Raw genomic sequence first — 17761 nt, 5'->3', positions numbered from 1 at the left:
GTTTCTCTCTCAGTCTCTTCCTCTGTGTGTATTTCTTGTCCTCTTCCAGCCAGAGTTTCTCTCTACCTTCCTCTCTCTCTCTCTCTCTCTCTCTCTCTCTCTCTCTCTCTCTCTCTCTCTCTCCCCCGCCTCCTCCTTCTCCCCTCCCCCTTCTGCATTATCAGAACTCCAACCTCCTCCCAGAGCCAGCCAGCCAGCCTAGCGGCAGAGGCAGTGGCAGCGGGAGAGGCGAGAGCAGCCGGGAGAAGCCAGGGCAGCAGAGCTGGATTGGGGTGCTGAGTCCAGGCTGAGTCGGGGTCAGGCTGCTGCTCTTGGTCCCCGTGCTTGCTGGACCAGGCGCCCTGCCTGGAACCCCGGGCAGGGTGGGAAGGGCAGAGTGCCACCTTAGTCTGGCTGGGGAGGCAGATGATGAGGAGTGATGGGGCAGGCATGCGGCCACTCCATCCTCTGCAGGAGCCAGCAGTACCCGGCAGCGCGACCGGCTGAGCCGTGAGTACTGTTGAGGGGTTGCGGTCTGTGTGAGTGGCTGCAAGAGGTGCCACGGACGGGGTCCTGAGAGTCCCTCCAAGGAGCTGGGTTTGGTATGGAGCTGAGCCACGTGGGATGATCGATCAGGCTCCTGGGCACCTGGTTGCTGGACTCTGGAATCGCAGCGGGGGGGTGGGGGTGGGCTTTGTATAGGGCAGGGATGCCTGGTGTCAATCTAGGGGGTGGTGTGTCTGGGGTCCCACAGAAGAGCTGGTGGTTGGGGGATGGTTTGGTAATAAACCGGAATCATGCCTTCAGGGGCTGGGGTTGGGGGAGGTCTGCAGTGGGTGGGGGGTTGGGTGAGGGGTTCCAAGGAGCTCGGTGGCGGATCGATTAATTCAGGACCTTGGAGAGGGACCGTCCGGACAACCAGTGTGTGTGTGTGTGTGTGTGTGTGTGTGTTGGGGGGGCGGTTACACAAAAATGAATGAGTGGCTCTGGAGCAGGAGAGAGTCTGGAGCAACTGCCCTCCATGGAACTGGGATTGGGATTGAGAGCTGCCAGTTTAGGCGAATTTACCCCAAATCACCTGTCCCAGTCAGAGCCACAGTGTTCATTGGAATGAGGCCCCTGTGCACCAGCCTCGTGTTTGCCCACGTGCAGGGGATGCACGTGCAGGTGAGTGGAGGAGGTGCCCCTCCACCGTCTGAGGGTTGCTGAGGCGACAGGTCCATGCCAGGCTACCTGAGGGTATATGTATGTTTGTACATGTGTGGGGTGCAAGGGGACATGTGTGGGGGGTGCAAGGGGACACGCGGGGTATACAGGGGCCTGTGAGTTCTGGGGTCTTTGGTGGATGTGAAGAGCAGGGTGTGAGCATCCCAGTGTGATTGTGAGAGATTGAGTGCAGATTGGTGTCTGTGTGTAGGTGTGTGCATGTGTGTTCGTTTGAATGTGTATGTAGGCATGCATGTTAATATGTGTGCTGTGTCTACAAAATAGACGACTCAATATTGAGCATGTTGTTTGATTCCATGTGCATTCATGTGTGTGGGTTTACTTGTTAGTGTGTGAATATTAGTATTACTGTGTGTGTGTGTGTGTGTGTGTGTGTGTGTGTGTGTGTGACTGTTAGCCTAAATGTCCTGATGTGGGTGTATAATCAGGGTGCTAGTGTGCATGAGTATGTTTGTTGGTCCTTGTGTGGCTGGTGCATGTGTGTGACTATATGTGTGTGTTTAACTGAGTGTGCATGGATGGCTGTTTTCTTAGGTGGTTGAGGACACAGCTGGGACACTGGCCCACTGAAGCAGGGTGGGGGCGCCTGAACATGTGGCCACCTCCATGAGTCCAGGACAGTTCATTTTACACCCTGTAGGGAGATGCAGAAAGACAGGCAAGAATGCCTCTGCCCTCTGGGGCCTTCTAAGCTCCCTAGACAAATAGCTTGAGAATAGTTACACTGTGAAGACCAGGATCAAGCTAACAGGTGGAGAGTGGAGTGGGTACAGCATGAGCAAAGGCCCTGGGTTGGGATGGGGCATGTGCAGCAGAAGGCTGGAGGTTAGGCAGGAACCACGTCCTGCAGCACTTTGAGCCCCAGGCCTCTTGGGCTTTATCCTGAGGGACCTGGGGAGTCCAGGAAGGTATGATGCAGTGGAGAGGCATCATCAAATTTGGGTTTTAAAAAGCTGCCTCGATGGTGCTGTCAGAGTTGAATTGGGAGAGAGATGGCCAGGAGGCCAGTGTGGAGGCCTGGCCAATGCAGGCATCATGAGGTCTGGGTGTGAGTGGGCCAAGGTGCAGATGAAACCAAGGCTTCCTGAAGGGAGAGCCTGGAGGGCTTGGAAGAGCATGGGGAAGGGAGCATGAGGCAGCTCAGGCTTGGAGGTGCAGGATAGCTGGAAGCCTCAGACACATAAAGTAGTGGGGAGCCCCTGCAGGGTCTCTAGCCAGGATGCAGAGGGTCAGAGATCACAGGGCCATCGTTTCTCAAACAGGGAAACTGAGGCTGTGGCATTGTCATCCTCCTCTGGCTGCAAGGCTGGGGCTGAAGCTCTTCAGCAAACCTGAGCCTCAGTCTCCTCCTTCAGACCCCGCGTGGGACCTCTTGTTTGCTTGAGTTGGGTCGGCTCAGTGAGGGTTAACTGCCTTTAGGCTCCCCACACCCCCCAGCTCCCCCTGCCCACCAAGAAACTCCTGCCACTCTTCCTGCTTCCCACTCCAGCCTCCTGTCTCCAAGGACTACTGATGGCTTGGCTGGGATCTAGCCAAATGAGGGAGGCAGAACTCCTGGCGGTACCCCCTTCAGTTTTAATGGACTGGGAGTCTCACCCTCAGCATGCTGCTGTGTGGTCGGGCCTGCATGCCTCAGGCCTCTGCTGCTTGCCGATACAGTCTACCCTCGCAGCACGCTTCCATTCCTGCATGCGTCCATTCATTTATTCAGTCACTTATCCAACAGGGACTCCCCAGTGCCTGCTTGGTGCTGACTGGGCTGGTCACTGGGGACACAGAGAGGACACCAACCCAGACCCTGCCCTGAGGGGGTGCCCAGTCTGATGAGGGAGGCAGAAGTGGAACCTTAGAAGCCTGCCGTGTGGACAGTGCTTGCAGAGGTAAGCCCCAGAACTATGGGGGCCACACCCAGCCAGGGGTTCAGAGGAAGAGACATTTGAACTGAATCTTGAAGAATGGATAGGAATTGCCCAAGCAGGGAAGAGCAGAGGGAACAGCATGTAAAGGTGGGTAGATGTAAGAAAGTGTGGCATGTTCCAGGGGCAGTAAGAGTTTGGGTTGGCAGGAACATTGAAAAGAAGAGAGAGCAGAAGGGGCCAGACTCTGCAGGGTCTCAAGTGCCAGGTAAAGGGGTTTGGACTTTTCCTTCTGGGTTTAAGGAGCTGGGGAAAGGCTTTTGAATAGGAAGCCTCCCCTAGGAAGTCCTCCTTGGTTCTCTCACCCTCTGACTCACCCTGAAGTCTCTTTCTCCGATGCCATAGGTTCAAAAATACAGCCGAGTGAGACTTCCCCTGTGATGTCCTGTGTGTGAGCTCCTTACCCATCCAGCTCCCCTACTCACAGCAAAAGGCTGGACCCCCAGGCTCAGTGCAGCCTCTGGTGGGAGAGGATATGATGAGCATCCGGGCCACCTTCTAGAAGTTGCTTCATTCCTCCCTGCAGTTCACTCGCAGGTCTGTCCAGCCCAGCTTACATACCCCGAGGGACAGGATGCTCATCCCTTCCCTCTCGGGCAGCCCTTCCCTTACAGTGGTTACATCTGCCCTGGGCTCATCACAGGGCCTGGCTGCTCCAGGATACCTGCCTGGCCTGGTGTTGTTGCTCTATCCTGGTCACTGTCCTTCCCTCTAAGCAAGGCCAGGCTGAGGCATAATGGTTCAGGAGTAGAATGAATACATCCTGGGCAGAGAGAGATGAACAGATGGTAAAACTAAAATCGGGCAGCCCCTGACCCTTCTCTAAAAATAATGATAACGAAGGCGGCATGGCCAGAGAAGGGAGTGAGCATAGACAACAGCAAGACCATCCTACCAGCACAGAGGGGCTGTGGGACCTCCTGGCTTTCCAGGTGAGTGATGGCATCCAGGGAGAGGGGCCCAGAGGGATTCAGAGAGACATGGGGGATGGGGATTCATTCATTCCTTGGTTCATTCAGCAGCCATTCACTGGGTTGCTGCTCAACCAAACATGGCGGCTCCACAGAGCCAGTGGCCATGCAGAGGGAAGCCATGGTCTTTCCTACCTCTGCCCATGTCAGGGGCAAGCATTTAAGAGGGGAGGGCTTTGGGGCTGGCCTTAGAAGGAAGGGTCACCGCTCTAGGCAGCATTGAGGGCCAGCTCCAGGAAGAAGGAAGGCCGCATGCAAGGCCTTGAGGAGAGCTGTGCATGTGTGGGAACTGTGGGAGTTCAGTGACCTAGGCGTGAAGGGCAGCGGGAGTGGGGAACGGAGGGTAGACCATAGGAAGCATTTTCTGTCTACAACTTCTTGGTCTCTCCTCATGCCCCCAGCAGTTCTGCTGAGGGGCTCCTCCTTGCTTGAGAATGGGGTGTTCAGTGAAAAAAAAAAAAAAAAAGACCCTGGAAATGGGGAGGGGCAGTGGTTGAAGAATGTGGGCCCCATCCAGAAAGTGCCATGCAAATGAATGCAAAGTAATATGTAAATCAGCCAGCTCGGGCTTGGCAGCTTTGACCTGGAAGATGAGACATCACCCTTTTAGTGCTGGGCTCACACCCCCTCGGTTTCAGCCACCAGGAGGGCAAGAGCAGTCTTTGCTGCTCTGAGCACCCAGCTTGCCTGAGCCTCAAGATCGTGGCCTCCGGGGTCTGGGCCACGGGCTCCCTTTCAGCACCCCCATCCTCTCAGGAGTTGATATATTTAGTAACAGGGATGTTTCCACACATTTATCTCCCATTGTTCAGCTGCCCACTCCCTGGGAAAGGCCAGGTCCCCAGTGACGTGACCCAATTTTTGAAGTCCCTGAAGTCACCCTTCTCACTGCCCGTCCTGAAAACCAGGAGGCAGCCGGGGCTTGGTGCAGCAGAAGAGATTTAGATCGGACATTGGGAGGACTTCCCAACAGTGCAGTTGATGAGATATGTGGACCCTGGGGCTTCTGAGTCTCACTCTGGATGGCAACCCTGGGCTCAGAGGAGGCTTTGAAATAGGATAGAGAAGGTGGCAGACAGGCAAAGGTTCAAATTGCAGCACCATTACTTTGTAGTTGTATGGTCCTGGGCAACTTACTTAACTTCTCTGACCCTCCATGTGAGTAGTGGCTTGGGAATAATAAGACTTTCCTGAAGAATCTGGAAGTGGAGAGCAGAGTGCCAAGCATGGAGCAGGTGCTTATAAAGGTTAGCTGCTGCCATGATGAACCGCCCACATGCACCTACAGTTTTAGAAAGATTCAGTGGGGCCCAGAGCGGGAGAGGCAAGAGCTGAGAGCCCAGGAGCTGAGAGCCCAGAAGCTGTCGTTGTGTGGGAGACAGGAGGTCTGAAATGGAGCCGTGGTGGGGGGAATGGTGAGAAGTGTGGGTGCTCTGTGGGAGGGGTCCAGGGGCCTCAGAGACATGTGACCGCTTCCTCGGGCTGCCCTGTCGGTCTGAGACTAATCCTCAGAGAATACAATGGAGGAAAGGGCTTGGTTAGAAAGGGTTTAAACCTGAGGCCACGCCCATGGCAGTCTGTGGGTCATGCTGGGAGTTGTAGTCCAGTGTGAATTTGCAGTAAGAACACTTAGTCCTGCCCCTTTTTGGATCCAGCTCCACTGCTGAGTCTGGCTGGGGATGGGCCCTGGGGAGTGCTGGGGGATGTGGGGCCCAAAGGTGAAGCAGCCTCAATCCCTTCCCTCAGGAGTCCCTCAGCCTGCTGTGTGTTGGGAGTGCAGGTGGGGGCAGGGATAAAAGGATTAAGCCATAATTATCACTCTTCACCAATTCGCACAAAAGTTTACAGCCTCCAGAGCACTGTTTTCACATCCATGATCCCATTTAATCCTCACCACAAACACAAGAGACTGCTGCTTTCTGGATGAACAACAGAGGATCTGAGAGGGGAAATCATTTGCCCAGAGGTATTCAGCCAGTGACTGATGGGGCCAGGCCTGGAGCACAGGTCTTCCTGTCCCCAAAGCCCCTGCTCTTTCCATGGATTATCCTCCAGGCGGCAAGGGCCGGGCCTTGAAGGGCAGGCAAGATATGGACAATTAGAGGAGCAGCTGAGCTAAGACCCAGCTCAAGGGAAAAAGGCAAGGGCTGGGCTCCTTGGGATGTGAGGCTAAGAGATTGATTCCAGGCTCAGAGTTTGGACTTGTCACTGCCCAAGGGTTTTGAGCAGGAGCAGGGCCTGATTAGAGCTGGGCTTTGGGAAGATTGATCTTGCAGCCTGGGCTGAATGGATTGGAGTGGAGAACCGCAAGACAGGCTGAAGCTTCTAAACTCCATCCTTGGTGCTCCCAGCATTTTGCTCCTTCTCCTCCTCCACACTTCTTCCTCCTCTTCCTCCTCTTCCTCTTCTTCCTTTTCCTTTTACCCTACTCCCTTCCACTCCAGCCTGGGGAGTAATGGCCATGTACCATAGAGCTGTTCTGTAATGCCACATGTCTCCAGCAGGGGATGCTGTCACATACCATCCCTTCCAGCCTGAATCTTCCTTATGTGTGAAAGGCCGAAGAGAGGGAGGGACAAAGCTGGACAAGGAGCAGAGATGAAGGGAGGAGAGAGGACAGCCCATTTTCCTTCACTTCCACTGGGCCAGGGGTGGGAGGGCCTTGCTGAAATTGATTGGGGGCGGGAGGGAGGGGAGGAAGGCTGAGGAAAGGCTGGACCTCAACACAGCAGGGACAGACACACTGGAAGGATTAAGCCAGCAGACAAGAAAGTTTCTCCTCACAGTTCTGGGACAGGCTGATTTGGACATGGATTTAGAATGACATTGCAGCTGGGGTCTGGGTTTCTATTAGATTGTGAATTACTGAGATGAGGGTGAGATTGGTTGGTTTCTTTGTGTTTCTTTGTATCTGTGTGTGTGTGTGTGTGTGTGTGCGCCTGAATGTGAGCTTCCAGTTGTGCATGTATGTATATAGGTCTGAGAGGGTGAGAGCATGTGCATCAGTGTTTGTATAAAAGTGTGGACATATTCATATGTGTGAACATGTGAACGTCCATTTTTATGCCTGATTTATTGGTAAATAGTTATGTACATGTAAATGTGGCTTGCGTGTGTATACCTGTGTGTAGTGTTATGTGCGTGTGTCCCAGTAAAACTGTGTGTGGATGTGGATCTCTGGGCATATGGTGTCCATGTATGAGTGTGAGGGTGTGGGGGAGTGAATGTGTGTGAAGGCACATGTGTCCATGTGTGAGTGTGAGGGCAGTGGGAGAGAATGTGTGTGAAGGCACATGTGTCCATGTGTGAGTGTGAGGGCAGTGGGAGTGAATGTGTGTGAAGGCACATGTGTCCATGTGTGAGTGTGAGGGCGTGGGGGAGAGAATGTGTGTGAAGGCACATGTGTCCATGTGTGAGTGTGAGGGCGTGGGGGAGAGAATGTGTGTGAAGGCACATGTGTCCATGTGTGAGTGTGAGGGCATGGGGGAGAGAATGTGTGTGAAGGCACATGTGTCCATGTGTGAGTGTGAGGGCGTGGGGGAGAGAATGTGTGTGAAGGCACAGGCACCTGCTCTGCTGACCCAGCAAGGCCAGGCCCCAGGTCTGGCGACTCAACACTTTCTCTCCTGGCTCCTACCTGCCTGAAGGGAGCGATAAGATGTGTGTGGACTTGGGCTGAAGGGTTGTCATGTGTGGGGCTGGCATTTCCTCCGGGGAATCTGGGAACCCCCCATCAGTGAGGACCCCGAGAGGGTCAGGTGGTCTTTGTGTTCGGGCTCAGGTTGAGTCAGCAGGATCTGGGGCTGTTAGGTTGATATGCTAGACATGGCTGAGGAGTGTCTAGGTTTCATACTCCTAAGAACTCTTAATGGTCCCACCAGCACCCCACTAGAGTTTCAGGGACACCCAGCCCAGTCCTTTTGTTGTATAGATGCAAATACTGAAGCTCAGAGAGGGGTAGTGATTAATCCAGGGTCACACAGCCGGGTCCAGGGCCAGATGGCAGGGCTTGGAGCAGAGAGAGCGGTGTGTCTAGCCTCCCTCCCTTCCTCTCTCCCTGCCTCCCTGCCTCCCTGCCTCCCTCTCTCCCTCTCTCCCTCCAGGCTCTTGAGCAAATGGGGAGCTCAGAGTAGATATCTAAGTCTTGGCATGAGGCCACCTCCCATACCTGGGCATTTCCACTCCTCCCAGGCCTCAGATGCAGCCTTTGAAATTTGGACCAGAGCTTCTGCCTGCTGTGAGATTCCTCCTGGGAACTTGTGAAGTCTGTCATTTCAGGGAGCATGGAGACTCCATGGAGAGGAGCCAGTAGTGGGGTAGGACCAGGGGAGGGGCCTCTTTGAGACCTCAATTTCCTCATCTTTGCATCAGATGCTTTTTCAGGTTTCTATTATCCTAAGGCTTTTCCTATAATCTCTCCTTGAACTCAGTACTGAGACAGCACTGGGGTGGTGGAGAGTCCTGGAGGCCCAGCTTGGCTCAGTGCAAGGGTGGCAGGCAGTCCCCTAGGGAAGGGGCTGCCTTAGGAGGATGGGATGAACTTCCTGTCTGGGGTGGGAGGTGTGAGTGGGCACTGGGCAGCCTGGTTAGGGAGCCTGCAGATGAGACTCCTGCCCTACAGGAAAGTTGGGTGCAAGCTCTCCGAGGTCCATTGGAGTGTAGCTGCCACGGAGGGGCCAGAGAGGGACATGCCTCAGCCCACTCGGCATGGGGAGGTTTGAGCCCAGAGTGCCCCCCCCGGGGCCCCCCTCCCCCCACACACACAGCTTGGGCAGTGGGAATGTGTAGGTTAGCCTGTCGAGCTGAAAACAGGGAGGCCCCTTCCCTGGGAAACTGGAGACGAATGTGTCTTCCTGGAAGTTGGAACTGGAGGCAGGGCTGGATGTGGGGACGCGCTGGTGGAGATGGTGGGGGCGGTGAGAGCTAGGACCGGGCAACTCCACAGCTTTGCCGGTTCAGTGCTGCTGCAGCAGGAGCAGACAGGCAGACGGACAGCTTGCTTTGTGCTGAGTTGTGGGGGGCTCTGAGGTAGGAGGCCCATGGCTGGGGGCACAGACGTTGGCTCTGGATGAGCAGGGGTGGGAGCTTCCTGTGCAGGCAGCTGGGCGGGCATTGGGTGGGAGAGGAGAGAAGCAGGTGGCTTGGTATTGCATCCTCCCCACACCAGAGAACTCAGTTAGCTGACAGCTTTATGTGGGGCGGCGTTTGGGGGCTGGATGGAGAGAGCTAAGGCTTACAGATGCCCTTTATATTTTAAAACCACCTGTGTGATCACCTCAACTATCCTCCAAGGAGTTAGCCCTACTTTGTAGAGGGGAGATGGATGACACCCTCACATGGTTCAATTGAAGGCAGTTTGATGAAGCAACTATTACGGAGGTGGGGCAAGATAAGGGAACCAGCTGAGCATGTCGAGGTGCTTAGGACGAGCATCTGAGAGGCCAGAGGGGCAAGAAGAGTGCTCCAGATCAGAGCAGGTGGGGTGGGTGAGGGTGTAAATACCCCAGGTGTGAATGCTCTCCCACCCCCATTGGCAGAACCCAACTGAGGCCAGAGGGCAAGGGTGTGGGGGACATGAAGCCTAACTGGAAGCCAGCCTCCGGAGCAGAGCGCAGCGAAAGGGCGGATATCTGGAAGATCTGGAGGGACCAGTGGGTGATGGGAAACTGAAGCCCAGAGACGGTGCCAACCTGCCCAAGGTCACACAGCTGGTGGGTCTCGGAGCAGAAGCCAGGCCCTGCCTGTGAATACCCACTTGGTCCTGTTCTCCGAGTCCTGGCGGTGTTGCCCTGGAGCTCCTTCCTGCAGTGCCAGCCCTGCTCCCTGCCTGGGCAGCACAGCGGCCGCTGGAGAGGGCCGTTCGGGCCGTGGGGATCTTTGGGTTTAGGAAGCTCCGAGCGAAGGGTTAGAGGAGCCAGCGGGGAGGCTGGTGTGGAGACTCAGGTGAGAGGCAAGAGAGCTGCGTGGGGGGTGGCTGAGGACAGGTGAGATACATAAACAGGCCAGAGAAACAGGGGCAGCCCCCACCCGCTTGCTCACCCACCTGAGCTGTGGCCCTCGCTCCCCAGTGTCCACCCACCAGTGCAGGGAGGTGTGGCCACTTAGACCCCTCCAGGAGCACCCCTCCCTGCCTCGCCGGGCCTGTGGCTTCCACACTCCAGAGCGCCATCCATGGCATCAGAAGTCACCCCCTCAGACCACAGCCCCAAGAGCAGAGCTGTGTCACTGTTGCCTCATCCCTTATCACCTGTCCGCTGCCAAGTTTAATGAAAATCCTCCTTTTTAAGACCTTCGTCCTGGAGTTTGAGCTCAATCCTTCTTGCTGTTTAGAGCCTAGGCCAGGGGTGGGCAAACTTTTTGACTCGAGGGCCACAATGGGTTCTTAAACTGGACCGGAGGGCCGAACAAAAGCATGGATGGAGTGTTTGTGTGAACTAATATAAGTTCAAAGTAAACATCATTACATAAAAGGGTACGGTCTTTTTTTTTTTTTTAGTTTTATTCATTTCAAACGGGCCGGATCCGGCCCTGCAGGCCGTAGTTTGCCCACGGCTGGCCTAGGCCTTGGCCTCCCTGGGAGACGGTCAGTGAGATGGTCCCCTCCTGGTGCTGGGTGGTTAGAGGCCTTGGCCCAGCCAGCTCATCCAAGTGTTATGTGCCAGTGGGAATCCACTTACAGCCTCCACAGGGCCCCAGGCCGCTGACTCAGTATCAGTGTTAATTAGCGTCTCCGGTGCAGCTTCACCCCCACTAAGTGCGCTACGGTCATTAGGTGCTATTGTGTGCAACTGGATCCCAGCTCCATCACCCCCTGCCCCAGGCTGCACGCCCCCCCCCGCCCCCCCCTCCGCCCACCACCACCACCTGAGCTCAGGGATCAAGTGTCCTGGCCACAAACATACAGCTTCAGGCATGAGGAAACAAATACACATAAACAAAAACTCAACAGACACAGGAGTGCACACACAATGAAGCAGACAACAGCACACACACACAACACATATCAATACACACAGAGAAACAGGCAAGGATGAATCTAAAAACTGACCTAGAAACAATGAACTGCGGCACCTGTGCACACAGCCCAGGTGTACACACCCAGGTGGGCAACACGGACGTGACTCAGCACGCATGGGGCAGACCCGCAGTACACGGACACTCCGCATAGGCCCATCAGGTAGCCAGGACCAGTGAGCTTTGGGTCCCAACCTGTGCAGCATCTCTCACCTCTGGGCCGTTGCATATGCTGTTCCCTTTGCCTGGAACACCCTTCCTTGATGCCCCTCCCTTCACCGGGCTGGTTTCTATCATCTGCAGGTCTTGGTTTCCCTTCCATACTCCTCAACCTTGGAGCACTCCCCAGCCACATGGCACTCCCCAGTCTTTGACAAGTTTTGGGATGAAGGCTTTTGCCTGTGCTTGGTGAGGTGGTGACTGGGGTTGTGAGTAGGCAATTAGGGCCAAGAAACTGGGAAGAGACAAATTTGAGGGGAATGAATCAGGAATAGCAGTAAGAAGCCCCAGCTGCTCAGGGACTGAGCAGGCATTTAACCCACAGGCTGGCATAGCTGGATGCCCTCTGCCTCATTTCTTCTGTGTTTCTTCCAGGCTTGCTGCCTGACCCAGTTCCCTCCTTCCCAAAGCTGCCCTCCCTCTGGCCACCTCTCTGAGCTCACACACGCTCACTCGCCTTCTTTGCTTGGGTGTACCCTGCCTCTACTTCTAAGCCTAGTGAAGACCTCACCATTCGGGGCCTGGGGTCAGAGGGACAGCCTCCGGGCATGGCTTCCTGAGCCATGCCATCTAGTAGGAGAGGTGAGTGATTATGAACACAAGCCTTGGGGAATGCCTTCTGGTGCAAACCTCAGCTCCCCCACTTCCTGGTTGTGGGACCTTTGTTCCCCGGCCGGAGAAGGGGATGATAGTAGAGCTCACCTTATTAGGGCGGCAGTGAGGATTAAATGAGACAAAGTTTGTAGTGCACCTGGTGCACAGCTCGGCCCCTCTCCGGCTGGGCTGCGTGAGAGAGAACACGGGGAGAGCTAATGAGATCAAGGAGGTGTAAGTAGCCCCAGGAGGTGCCCAGTGAGCTCTTGCTAATTGGAGCTGAGTGAAGCCCACGGATTCGGTGTGGCACCTACTACGTGCCCCCCACAGCTGGTTCTTTCGCCCTCCCCTCGGTTTCTGCATGGCTGCCGATTCTGCACAGCTGTTACGCGACGGGAGCCCGGAAGGTGGGGGGTGTGACTTCGTTTTTAAATTTTATTTTTCGTATCCATTTTATTAAGGTATAATTTACATACAATAAAATCACCAATTTAAAGTGTATGATTTGATGAGTTTTGGTAAATACATACAGTCATATAACCACCCTTTCAATCAAGAAAGGAATATTTTATTATCCCCCCCCCTCCCACCCACCAACTTCCCTTATGCCCTTTGCAGTCAGTCCCCTTGGGGGCGTGACTTCTCACAGGGCTGAGAGAGGTGCTGGATTTTCCTCCAGCCGACAAGCTGGGCACAGGGAGTGGAGGTGCCTCTGACAAGCTGGGAGGTGCCAAGGAGCTGCTCGCCCTTTCTGGGCCTGGTTCCTGTGGGTAGGCAGAGGCGGTGAGGTGTGGAGGGGAGGGTTGCTCAGGACATGGGCTCCTGAGGGTAGGCTTTTGGTCTGAGGGCTTGGGCAGCTGGGAGTGGTGGCCTCAGGAACACACAGAGTGGGTGACAGAGCGGAGAGTCGGGGTTCCCACAGCCTGCCTCTCCTAGGATCAGGTACACCCCATGACCCTGGTGGGCATGGCCATAGGTCGGTCCAGACTAGAGCAGGGGCTGGTCCAAGATGCCTCCACTTCCCTTCCTATCTCCCCACTTGGGGCCTTACACCCCTCTGTGGATTAGCAAGTCTCTGAAAAGAAGGGGAGCACTTTTGTTCCCCAGATCTGGAACCAAATATTAAAGCAATTATGTAACTAGCAATAAATTACTTAAAGTAGTGACTCACTCAGTTTAATGAGAGCACAAGCAGGGAGGGATTAAGGTATTTTTAGAATACACCTCACTCCCTCCTGTGGGGGAGGCCTCTGTGCAGGGTGGGGGTGGAGAAAGGTCTGGGAGCTCAGGGAGGCACCCCAGGTGTCGGCAAGGAGAGGGCAGCTGATCCTCCGCCCCACTGAGGCCCCAACACAGAGAGACCGAGTTAGAGCGCAGCAGGAGGGACTCAGATCAGACTCAGGGAGCACTTCCCAGTGGTGCTTATTGGAGACCTGGCGGGGAAACTAGATTCGGAACTCCTGAGGGCAGGGACTAGGTCTGTGACCCCCCTGCCCCACCAGGAACTTAACAGGCATGAGAGGTGGGGGTCAGACACCTCTGGGTTTGCATCCTGCCTTTACTGGTTGCTAGCCGTGTGGCCTTGGGCAAGTTCCTGTCACTCTAATCTTCAGTTTTCTTCACTGTAAAATGGGCATAATAATACCAAGCTCATACATATTACAAGAACGAGTACTAGTCGGTGTGTGTAAAGCAGACCCCGGGGCTGAGCTTACAGGATCCAAATCTCCAAAAGCGCAGGAATGTTTCCTTTTGTTCACTGTTGTGTCTTGAGATCCATTCACAGGCCACTCATCACTAAGTGTTCAGTAAACACGTGGTGAGTGAGTGCCATTAGCTTCATCCCCACTCTCTTGCTCCAAGTGGATTCCTTGTTTCGAGGTTCCGGGAATGAAGGAACTGGGTCAGAGGAGGACAGGGGTGCCTGGCAGGTGGAGTCTGGCCTTTCTGCCCCTTGAGGGACAGAAAAAAAACAAACCTGTGAGCCCTTCACAGCCCAGGGTGGTGAAGGAGGAGCCAGCAGTCAGTCTGACTGGGGAGACCAGGACTGGCACCCACCAGCGCTGGGAGTTTAGAGGAGGGGGGATGCGGTGGGCAGCCTGGAAGTCTTCCTGGAGGAGGAGGAGCAGGCAGGATTGGCTGGGAGGATTTAGGCAGAAAGAACATGCAGGCATCTGTACAATGGAGTAAAAATTCCAACCTTGGAGGTTTTCTGGGAGGATTGAATGGGTTACTTTTTAAGAATATCTGGCACATGCCTGCCTGGAGGGGGCACAAGATGACTTATTTCCTCCATCTTCCCTCACCCCTTCTCAGTGCCTGTGACATTAGAGGGACATCCCCCTGCCCTATTGGGGACAGTAGGGCATGGACACATGCTCACAGACACTGGGGTGGGGGACTTTCTATCCGGCATTCACCGACCCCCATCTCTGTGGTTCGACTGAGCTGGACACACAGTAGGTGCACAGGACAGACTGGGAAGAAGTCTGTGTCTCTCCTCCCAGGGCTTAGGAGACTGAGGGAGGACACAGCTGGATGGAGAAATGGAACTTAATCCCTGACCCTCCCCCAGGCCACAGCCCCAAGACTCCGGCTCCCACTGGCTGCTCTCATCAGCTCTGACCAGCGCTCCTCACACCTCGCTGGCCTCCCAGGGCCAGGGTGATGAATTAGTGATGACAGCATCGCAGCATCGCTATGACGACCGGGCATGTTCTTAGCCTCCATTCAGGGTGCACGCAGAGGCCAGTGACCCCTTTGGCTCTGGGCCTTTCTTCAAATGTGTGTGACAAGAGCTGGGGCCCAAAGGGGAGTGGGGGTGAGGTGAGCGGGGGGTGGGGTGTGGGCGCTCCATCTGGAGTGAACTAGAGTTCATTCAGATTGTTAGATCCAAATGGGCCTTGGGGACAATTGTCTCCCTCCCTCCCTCCTTTCTTATCGCTTTCTTTTCATTTCTCCCTCCCTTCTTTCTCCTTTCCTTCCTTTCATTTGCTCTGAGTGCCATCCCCGTTGGAGGCCCTGAGCTGCCCACCTCTTCCCCCACCCTGGGAACCAGGTCAGCCTGGCCTCTCACCCTGAGAGCTCAGTGAGATGGGGACCCAGACACTCCCGGGAAGGCATGTGGTGCCTCTGGCCCTGTTGAGTGCGGAGACGCCCCAGTGGAGAGACGGAGGTCAGAGGCGGGCACACAAGGAGGGATGGGGGTTGACACAGCCCAGGGCAGCCTAAGTGTAGGATGGAAGTGGGTTCCTGGGAGGGAGTGGGCGCAGTGAGTTTGCAGTTTGTCTCACAAGGAAAGAGGAGCCCATGAAGAGTGTTGTGGTTGCTTGTTTGGTTTCCGGGATGGGGAAACTGAGGCCCAGAGAGGTAAGTGACTGGATCAAGCTCGCTGAGGTCATTAGAGACCCTGGGCCTGCAGGTCCTACTAACCCACACAGGACCTCCTGCCCCAGACTTGCAGGCCAGGATTCTCCCAGGTAACTGCTCCTCCAAAAGCAGGGGAGGGCCCATGCCCTCAGTTTTTGTTTGTAGGTTGTTGTTGTTTTTTAATATATATATTTTATTGATCTCACAGAGGAAGGGAGAGGGAGAGAGAGAGAGATAGAAACTTCAGTGATGAGAGAGAATCATTGATCAGCTGCCTCCTGCACACCCCACACTTGGGATGGAGCCTGCAACCCAGGCATATGCCCCGACCGATCAAACCTGTGACCTCCTGGTTCATAGGTCAATGCTCAACCACTGAGCCTCGTCTGCCAGGCTTTGCCCTTGGTTTGAATGAAATTTGCAAGGGCCTTGCTAATGGCCCTTCACTCCTCTGTCTGACACTGAGCATGCGTGTGGTAACGGTAGTGGGGGAGGGCATTCAGGGACGGACCTGAGAAGTCAGGGGCTCGGCTAAGGTCAGCAAGGGATTAGGGTCATAAATTGATTCAAACGTGGGTCTTTGGGCTCTCAGCCCAGACACTGCCACGTCCCCTTACTCTGCACCCTTCGAGATCTTTGGCTGCGTTGGGCACCCAGGAGTAAGAGCATCTCTGAAGCCCTCACACCCTCCCCGGGGCTCCTCTTGTCCCTGGGCCTGATACTGGATCTGCTGTGGCTGGAATTTATCTGGGCAGAGACATGAGGAAGAACCCGAGGTTCTGAGGTTACAGTGACTCACTCAGGGCTATTGAAAGGGTCAGTGCTGGGCTGAGCCTGGCTGCCTGGCCCTTAGCTGGCCCACACTTCCCCCACCTCACAGCTGTCCCCTTGCCTCTCTTCCATCTCGCTGTACAGCTTTGCTGGGCCTGCCAGCTCTGATGGATGGCCCCACAGTTCAGCCTCCCTCCCATTCCTTTCCGGATGCGGGGCTGTTAGTCTCCTAATCACCAGTCCTGCCTGGTGGCCACCAAGCCATCCATCTCCCTCACACAGCCTCGCCCAGCCAGGTGGTGTATTTAGGGAGGTGCCGTAGGTCTCCTTTCTCTGAGACCAAGCTGGGGGCTGCAGCCCCTACTCTAGAGCAGTTGAGGGTTAGGGAGCACCCTATACCCCCTTGCTGGAGTGCCAGAATCACTCCTGGGTCTTCCAAGGATACCTACACACACACACACACACACACACACACACACACACACCTCACAGTAACAGTAATACAAGCTTTCATGTATCAAAAACTACTGTGAGCCATGCCCTGTGCCAGAATTCTGTGTGTATAATCTCATTCTCCCTATTAGCTGGTGATTATTGGTAACCCCACTGTACAGATACGGAAACTGCAGCTCAGAGGGGTGGTGACTTGCACAAGGTTCCATAGCCAGGAAATGGAGGAGCTGGGATTTGAACCCAGGTTGTATGGTTCACATCTTGTATTTACAACTCATCTGCCCTACTGACCTATTTATGCATGCACACATGCACACACATGCGTGCACACACGTGCACATACAGACATGTGCATGCATGAACATGAACCTTGGTGTCGGACCTTGCACTTCCCACCCACCTGGACCAGCTTCCTGAGGAGGAGGAAGAGCGGAGGGGTCACTGCTCACTGTCCCCGGGCTGCTCACTCTCACCCTGGCAGGGACACCAGTCAGCTGGGGGGCTGCATGGAGGAGGCAGTCTCCAGGCAGCAGGAGGAGGAGGCTGGGAGGCAGATCAATAGTTCCTGCAGTGCCGCCTTCCAGGAACTGGGGCTCGAGGGAGTATGGCGCCGTGGGTCGATCTTCTGGGCTGTGGCCCAGGCCCAGCGTGCAGGGTGTGTGTGTGTGTGTGTGTGTGTGTGTGTGTGTAGTGAGGCTGGTGTGCAGCAGCCTGCTGTCCCCTGCCCCTCCCCCGCTCTCCCTTCCCTCTTTCTCTCACCTTCCACCTGCCAACCCTACACCTTCCCCCTTCTTCTCCCACTGCCTCCCACCATGGGCACTGCAGCTGAAAATCAAACTACCAGTTCCCAGGCACCTGTGTGCACCTACTGGTGCTGGGAGGTGGGGGGAGGGTGGGCAGGGAGGCCAGGGGCCAGGAGCTGCAAAAGGCGGGTGAACTCTCAGAGCTCCCTGTGGACAATTTAATGAGATAATGAATGTCAAGGGCTTCACATCACCAGGGTCACATAGTAGGTGTTTGCTTAATCTTTGTCTCGTCCCTCCCTCAGGAGTTTGGGGAGAGCAAGGCTCTGGGGGCAGATGGGGTGCCTCTAAGGGCACATGAGCTCCCAAAGTGCCTGTCAGGTGCTGCTGACAGTGTTAACAATTAGGAGAGAAATGAGGGAGAGGGAGAGGGAGAGAGAGAGAGAGACCTGACACCTGGCAGAGTCTAGGCAACCCTGTCACCCATTTTGACATGAGGCGGGGG

The 17761-nt window shown here is 55.2% G+C and overlaps 1 protein-coding gene across 1 annotated transcript in view; it reads left to right on the top strand.

The window, feature by feature from the left end:
• The first annotated feature begins 212 nt into the window (after positions 1 to 212).
• PDE2A (phosphodiesterase 2A) overlaps positions 213 to 17761 on the top strand; it is an 89850-nt gene continuing 72301 nt past the window's right edge. Inside the window, exon 1 of the mRNA XM_070425562.1 lies at positions 213 to 489. Within this exon, the coding sequence (XP_070281663.1) occupies positions 419 to 489 (71 nt within the window). The 5' untranslated portion in view covers positions 213 to 418. The remainder of the gene's footprint in view (positions 490 to 17761) is intronic.

This window comes from Myotis yumanensis, unplaced genomic scaffold (genome assembly GCF_028538775.1).
Source record: "Myotis yumanensis isolate MYYU_CA2020_CCGP unplaced genomic scaffold, mMyoYum1.0.hap1 SCAF_10, whole genome shotgun sequence".
NCBI lineage: Eukaryota > Metazoa > Chordata > Mammalia > Chiroptera > Vespertilionidae > Myotis > Myotis yumanensis.
Note: the sequence above shows the minus strand (reverse complement) of the source record. Positions and strands in the feature narration are given on the sequence as shown.